The sequence below is a fragment of the Babylonia areolata genome, chromosome 31 (assembly GCF_041734735.1).
Source record: "Babylonia areolata isolate BAREFJ2019XMU chromosome 31, ASM4173473v1, whole genome shotgun sequence".
NCBI classification, from domain to species: Eukaryota; Metazoa; Mollusca; class Gastropoda; order Neogastropoda; family Buccinidae; genus Babylonia; species Babylonia areolata.
Window position 1 is genome coordinate 24,445,930 of NC_134906.1, and position 8,505 is coordinate 24,454,434.

The 8,505-nt window shown below is 41.1% G+C and overlaps 2 protein-coding genes across 2 annotated transcripts in view; both read right to left on the reverse strand.

The window, feature by feature from the left end:
* The window catches only part of LOC143276316 (galactoside alpha-(1,2)-fucosyltransferase 1-like), a 294,798-nt gene that overhangs the window by 94,186 nt on the left and 192,107 nt on the right, over positions 1-8,505 (reverse strand). The window lies entirely within an intron of this gene.
* LOC143276055 (complement C3-like) overlaps positions 1-8,505 on the reverse strand; it is a 111,167-nt gene that overhangs the window by 22,651 nt on the left and 80,011 nt on the right. Inside the window, exons 29-30 of the mRNA XM_076580441.1 lie at positions 5,052-5,216; positions 1,061-1,221 (exon numbers count right to left, since the gene is read on the reverse strand). Coding sequence (XP_076436556.1) covers positions 1,061-1,221; positions 5,052-5,216 — 326 coding nt within the window. The remainder of the gene's footprint in view (positions 1-1,060; positions 1,222-5,051; positions 5,217-8,505) is intronic.

The following is an 8,505-nucleotide window of genomic DNA, read 5'->3' on the forward strand; positions in this document are numbered from 1 at the left end:
ATAACAGTCTGAGAGCTAAACTCAGAACTGGTCTGCGAATCGGACCAAAGTCTAAGAGATCAACTGACGAGGTTTTAGACTTGAATTCAAGCACCCATAAAAGTCTCTTTCTAGTATATTGCTTATTTCCTTGTATGACAATGGGCAATATACTTTTATACTATCTGTATGATTCTTTGCTCCCCTTTTTGCTGTGTTCATGAGAGTTTAGGTTCAAAGTGCAGAAAATCAATCCGATCATCTAGTCACTCAGATGAGAAGACAAATCAAGGTCTGCGTGCAGCACACACTTGGTGTGCTGAAAAACAAACTGTAGCAACATAAGTTTTAGCTTCTAGCAAAATTCTGTGGAAGGAATCCACTCCGAGATGTACACAAACATATATGCATGCACACAAGGCCTGATTAGCGCACTGGGTTATGCTGCTGGTCGGGCATCTGACTGGCAGATGATGTGTAGCGTATATGGATTTGTCCGAACACAGGGATCCCTCCTTGAGAAACTGAAACTGACTGACCGTCGTGTGCAGATCAACCAAGAACATGTACATGAACATCTGCCTGGCAAGATTTGGTGTGGCGTATATATATGGATCTGTCTGAATGCAGTGACGCCTCCTTGAGAAACTGAAAATCTTCTTCTTCTTCTTCGTTTGTAGGCTGCAACTCCCACGTTCACTCGAGTGGGTTTTATGTGAATGACCATTTTTTACCCCACCATGTAGGCAGCCATACTCCGTTTTCGGAGGGGGGGGGGTGCATGCTGGATATGCTCTTGTTTCCATAACCCACCGAACGCTGACATGGATTACAGATTCTTTAACATACGTATTTGATCTTCTGCTTGTGTATACACACAAAGGGGGTTCAGGCACAAGCAGGTCTTCATGTATGTTGACCTGGGTAATTGGAAATATCTCCACCCACCACCCACCAGGCGCCATTACTAAGATTCAAACCCGGGACCCTCCGATCGAAAAGTCCATGCTTTAACCACTCAGCTACTGCGCCCATCTAAACTGAAACTGAAAAAAGAGGAGCTTGAAGCCTCACTGCTGACCCATCATCCTGCCAGTTGTAGGAGACGGGCCGACGGGTGATGGTGACGTTGTACTGACAGTCAGCGTTGGCCTCCACAGGCACGTTGTACTCCACTCTCACCTGCATCTGCCCCAGGCCCGTCCCCCGCGTCTCCACCCGCAGCTGTCGGCCCACAGGCACCTGAAAGGAAAAAAAAAATCACACGGTTTTTGACTCACTTGTGTAAACAAAGTGAGTCTATGTTTTAACCCGGTGTTCGGTTGTCTGTGTGTGTGTGTGTGTGTGTCCGTGTGTCTGTGTGTCCGTGGTAAACTTTAACATTGACATTTTCTCTGCAAATACTTTGTCAGTTGACACCAAATTTGGCATAAAAATAGGAAAAATTTAGTTCTTTCCAGTCATCTTGTTTAAAACAATATTGCCCCTCTGGGATGGGCACAAAAAAATAAAAAAAGAAGCCTAATTATATGCAAACTGCATTTACTGTTATATCTATATTTTTTTGTATTCTCTAAACTTGGCACTTTGACCTCTTATTCTGAAACAACAAGAAGAGGAGTCATTATTATCATTTTTCGTTCAAACAGGAACTTCTTTTGCTAAGCATGGAATTTTTATTTATTTTGCAAACGTTTTGGTGGAGTTGGTAAAAAAAGGGAAATTACTCTGTAATTAATGCTAGGGGACTTAATTTATCACAAGTGAGTCTTGAAGGCCTTGCCTCTCATGTTTTTTTTATTTCCCCCCCTTGCACAGAAGATTCTATTCTTGTCCATCAATACAAATCAACCATCAACATTCAGCACATAACGGATCAGTAACATTTGACATTCAATGAAGTCATCACCACTGACAATAACATTCGGTAAATGAACATGGGGCACATATGAGTTAACATCACCAATGCCGGATTCGCCTCCATTATATGATCAGAATGTAGATATGCAGTATTATCATAACCCGCAGAGACGATCACACATTCTTGACTTTGAATCTGCACTATAGTGCTGGCAAAAACTGTACATGTGGTGAATGAATGACATGTCTGGCAAAAGCGCAAGTGTATGAGTGAAAAATTTTTCTGGCAAAACTGTATGAGTGAAGAACGTATCTGGCAAAACTGGCAAAACTGTATGAGTGAAAAACAATATCTGGCAAAACTGTATGTCTGTCAGTGAAAAACGTATCTGGCGAAACTATGTTTATCAGTGAAAAATGTGTCTGGCAATACTGTACATCTATCAGTGAAAAACCTATCTGGCAAAACTAAATGTCTATCAGAGTAAAACGTATATATGGCAAAACCGTATTTCTTTCAGTGAAAAATATATCTGGCAAAAAAGCATATCTGGCAAAATTATATGTCTATCAGTGAAAAACATATCTGGCAAAACTATGAGTGAAAAATAAAAACTGCCTTATCTTTCAGCTTTCCAATCTCAGCCTGTTTAAAATTTAACTAAACAAAACTAACAGTGATAATCATCATGTGAATTTGACATCGATTGAAACTATTACAAACCCTTGATTCCTTATACGTGCAGATAATATACTCAACTTTCAAATATCCCACCTTTCTCTGTATACATCGATGAATTTATCATAATATTCTTCAGTATTTACTTGGACTTTCATGAATATTCCTGCTATTAAAACAGCTTGTATGCAGTTCTCACTATGTATGTGAAAAATTGTGATTTGAAAAATTATAACAAAACATACTTTACTTGGAGTGTTTCTGAAATGTGACTTAAAAAAAAGGGTTACTGCACTGACTTTGTATTAGAATTTGTTAACTGCTGTTTTATTTCTAATGACAGTGTTGTTGTGACGATTTAATGGGCATTCCCCTTTTCATCCACACACACACACACACACACACACACACACACATGCAACACCAAATTACACATCTAATGGCATTGAATGTGTTTAGAAAAGAATGAAAGGGCATACGTACATTGGACGTGTGAGTGATAGTGTTGAATATGTTTAGGAAAAAATGAAAAAGAGTGCACACTGGAGAGAGAGTTGCGAGTGATGGCGCTGAATGTGTTTAGAAAAAAAATTAAAGAGCGTACATACACTGGACTTGCGAGTGATGGCGCTGAATGTGTTTAGAAAAAAAATTAAAGAGCGTACATACACTGGACTTGCGAGTGATGGCGCTGAATGTGTTTAGAAAAAAAATTAAAGAGCGTACATACACTGGACTTGCGAGTGATGGCGCTGAATGTGTTTAGCAAAGAAAATCAAAGAGCGTACATACACTGGACTTGTGAGTGATGGTGTTGAACGTGTTTAGAAGAAAGAATGGATAAACTTACATTGGAGATGGACTTGGAAGTGATGGTGTTGAATGTGTTAAGAAAATCATGGTAGAGTGTATGTATGTTGGAGATGGACTTGGAAGTGATGCTGTTGAACGTGTTAAGAAAATCATGAAAGAGTGTTATGTATGTTGGAGGTGGACTTGGAAGTGATGCTGTTGAATGTGTTAAGAAAATCTTGGTAGAGTGTATGCATGTTGGAGATGGACTTGGAGTGATAGCATTGAATGTGTTAAGAAAATAATGGAAGTGTATGTACGTTGGAGAGGAACTTGGAGTGATAGCATTGAATGTGTTAAGAAAATCATGGAAGAGTGTATGTATGTTGGAGATGTACTTGGAAGTCATGGTGTTGAATGTGTTAAGAAAATCATGGAAGAGTGTATGCATGTTGGAGATGTACTTGGAAGTGATGGTGTTGAATGTGTTAAGAAAATCATGGAAGAGTGTATGCATGTTGGAGATGGACTTGGAGTGATAGCATTGAATGTGTTAAGAAAATAATGGAAGTGTATGTACGTTGGAGATGGACTTGGAAGTGATAGCATTGAATGTGTTAAGAAAATCATGGAAGAGTGTATGTATGTTGGAGATGTACTTGGAAGTGATGGTGTTGAATGTGTTAAGAAAATCATGGAAGAGTGTATGTATGTTGGAGATGGACTTGGAAGTCATGGTGTTGAATGTGTTAAGAAAATCATGGAAGAGTGTATGCATGTTGGAGATGGACTTGGAGTGATAGCATTGAATGTGTTAAGAAAATAATGGAAGTGTATGTACGTTGGAGAGGAACTTGGAGTGATAGCATTGAATGTGTTAAGAAAATAATGGAAGTGTATGTACGTTGGAGAGGAACTTGGAGCGATGGCATTGAATGTGTTAAGAAAAATAATGGAAGAACATAATTATGTACATTAAGTGATGGCAGTGAATGGTGTTTGGAAAAGAATGGAGGAGCATATGTACATTGGACTTGGAAGTGATGGCGCTGAATATCTTTAGGAAAGAATGGAGGAGCATATGTACATTGGACTTGGAAGTGATGGCGCTGAATGTGTTTAGGAAAGAATGGAGGAGCATATGTACGTTGGACTTGGAAGTGATGGCGCTGAATGTGTTTAGGAAAGAATGGAGGAGCAACCAGCTGCTGTGGCGAAGTGGTTAGCGTCGCGGACTGACAGCTGGGAGGACGTGGGTTTGAATCCCAGCGGAGGTGGGTTTTTCGGCCCGTGGCCGGCTCCTACCCAGAGTTGAGTGTGCTGTGGGCTTAAATGGGGAGACTGGGACCACACAGTCGAGTGTCATCCACTTCAAGGATGCATCTTTGGGTGTGTTGCTCTAATTACCTGACCAACACTGCAAGTGTCTGTATCTCTCTGTATCTAGTAGGGGGCTTAGTAGGTGGTGTCTTAAATACGTTAAAACAGAACAGGCACCAATGAACACCACCGAAGTGACTCAGCAGCAGTGCAGGGTCTCCTCTGGTGTGTGGCCTCCTGGCGACCTAACATCGATGGTTCCCTGTGGACTGCCGACGCTGGAACTGCGATGGACGAACCCGGGTGTGGCCGTGTATGGGGGAATCTAAATGAGCGGCATGGGAGTAATGCCACTGAAACTGTGCAGATGATGGGACAGAAAAAAAAAAAAAAAAAAAAAAGAATGGAGGAGCATACGTACGTTGGAGAGGGACTTGGGAGTGATGGCGTTGTCAGCGGTGAAGTCAAAGGAGTGGCTGTAGTTGCGGGTGGGGTTGGTGGTGACGTTGCAGTGGAGGTTCACCTCTGACCTCCCCAGTTTGTTCAGGCTGTACTCCGACAAGGCCTGAGTGGCGGCCGCTGTGTCCTGTTGTGTTATCATCATCGCTGCCTTTATCAGTCACCGTCATCATCGTCATCATCATCATCGCTGCCTTTATCAGTCACCGTCATCATTGTCATCATCATCATCATCGTCAGCATCATCATCGCTACCTTTATCAGGCACCGTCATCATCGTCATCATCATCATCGCTGCCTTTATCAGTCACCGTCATCATTGTCATCATCATTATCATCGTCAGCATCATCATCGCTACCTTTATCAGGCACCGTCATCATCGTCATCATCATCATCGCTGCCTTTATCAGTCACCGTCATCATTGTCATCATCATCATCATCGTCAGCATCATCATCGCTACCTTTATCAGGCACCGTCATCATCGTCATCATCATTATCGCTGCCTTTATCAGTCACCGTCATCATTGTCATCATCATCATCATCGTCAGCATCATCATCGCTACCTTTATCAGTCACCGTCATCATTGTCATCATCATCATCGCTGCCTTTATCAGTTACCGTCATCATTGTCATCATCGTCATCGCTGCCTTTATCAGTCACCTTCATCATTGTCATCATCATCATCGCTGCCTTTATCAGTCACCTTCATCATTGTCATCATCATCATCGCTGCCTTTATCAGTCACCTTCATCATTGTCATCATCATCATCGCTGCCTTCATCAGTTACCATCATCATTGTCATCATCATCATCGCTGCCTTTATCAGTCACCGTCATCATCGTCATCATCATCATCATCGTCAGCATCATCATCGCTACCTTTATCAGGCACCGTCATCATCGTCATCATCATCATCATCGTCAGCATCATCATCGCTGCCTTTATCAGTCACCGTCATCATCGTCATCATCAGCATCATCATCGCTGCCTTTATCAGTCACCGTCATCATCGTCATCATCATCATCATCGTCAGCATCATCATCGCTGCCTTTATCAGTCACCATCATCATCGTCATCATCATCATCATCGTCAGCATCATCATCGCTGCCTTTATCAGTCACCATCATCATCGTCATCATCATCATCATCGTCAGCATCATCATCGCTGCCTTTATCAGTCACCGTCATCATCAGCATCATCATCGCTGCCTTTATCAGTCACCGTCATCATCGTCATCATCATCATCATCGTCAGCATCATCAACGTTGCTGCCCTTACTGCCTTTATCAGTCACCGTCATCATCGTCATCATCATCATCATCGTCGTCAGCATCATCATCGTTGTTGCCCTTACTGACGTAATCGTCATCAAACTTCGTTATCATCGTTATCCTTATCGACATTATCACGTATCATTGTCATCACTGTTTTCCTTACCATCAATACCATCAACGTTGTCTTTATCACCATTGTTATCTTTATCAACATCATCAGTGCTGTCACTGTTTGTCATTATCATCGATATCCATAGCAACATTATCAAAACTGGTCATTGTCATAATTGTTATCGTTATCCGTATCAACATTATCATCAATGTCATCATTATCATTGTCATCATCATCATGATCCTAATCACTGTTATCATTATCAATATCATCACTATGCTCAACAACATTATCATCATTGTGTCCTCCTCCTCATCATCATCATCATCATCACCATTATTCCTACCGCTGTTATCATCATAGTGCCTTCACCATTACTGTCACTGATGTCATTATCATCACAATGATTCTTATCAACATCATCATAACAGAGCCCTCATCATTACTGTCGATATCATCATTATCATTATCAACATTATCACCACTGTGCCCTCATCATTACTGAGCTCCTTATCGCCGTCTCTACCGTTATCAACATTTCATCACCGCACCCTTATCATTATCCCCAACATTATCATCATCAACATTATCAGTTATCATCATCGTGCCCCCATCATCATCATCATCATCATTACTCCAATTCAAATTCCTCATTTGTCGATGAAAATTTACAAAACTGGAAAAGTATGCACATTGTTTAGAATTAAGACTAAATGACTTTGAAAGGAAGTGGGTTAATTATTTGTCATTGGTCGAATGACCTAAACAAAAACAAATGTGTGTGTGTGAGTATATGTTCATGCATGTGCATGCACATGTATGTGTGTATGTGTATGCATGTATATATATATATACATGCAAAAAAAAAATAAGTGTGCATGTGCATATGTATATGTATATTTATGATTGTTGATGTTTTATTCATGAGTCAGGGACTCATAATATTGTGCATGTATCAAAGGTGTTTTGAAATGCCTTTTTTCTTTTTGTGTCATCCTCCAACCTTAACTCTCTCCATACGAACGGCGAAAGAGACGACGTTAACAGCGTTTCACCCCAATTACCATCATCAAAATATTGCAAGCGGAAGGCTCTTATACTGAAGAGGTGGATGTTGACAAAGAATACCACAATTCTGACGACGGAAGCTAAAGGTTGGGTCATTCAGACACCCACTGGACATCCGAGGGGTCTGTGTAGAGGAGAAGAGAGGACAGGCCGTACTGAGTGAGTTAATGTGCTCTTCTCTTCCTCTCCATTGGTCTTTTTTCTCCTTCTTTCTTCGTCTTCTTCAGTTCTCGTTAATATTATTATAAGTTCAATATTTCTCTCTTCTTTTTTGTTTGTGTGCTGTTTGTGTTGTTGTTGTTTTTTTTTTGGTTTTTCTATACAAATTGTTATGATTTGAATATGTATTTGTCTGTTTATGACATTAAAAAAAAAAAGAAAAGAAAAAAAAAGAAAATGAACAAAGCAACCCATTTCGCAACCCATTCACACAATATACAGACGAAGGTCAAGCAATGCATACAGAACATGGTGACATAAGAGAACGAAGAACACAAGCAAACTGAGCTCTTTGCTATTTCAGCATGACTGACATGAGTGATGGGTGCCACAGCTGAGTGGTTAAAGCACTGGACTGTCACTCTGAGGGTCCTGGGTTCAAATACCAAGTCATAGAGAGCCAGCTGTGATAAGAGTGGAGATATTTCAAATCTTTTGTACTGTACTGTACTGCACTGCATTGCACTGCATTGTACTCTATTGTGGAGGAAGGTGGCAGAATGGTTAAGACGCTCAGCTGCCAATACAGAGAGTCCGTGAGGGTGTGGGTTCGAATCCCGCTCTCGCCCTTTCTCCTAAGTTTGACTGGAAAATCAAACTGAGCGTCTAGTCTTTCGGATGAGACGATAAACCGAGGTCCCGTGTGCAGCACGCACTTGGCGCACTGAAAAAGAACCCATGGCAACGAGAGTGTTGTCCTCTGGCGAAATTACGTAAAATGAAATCCACTTT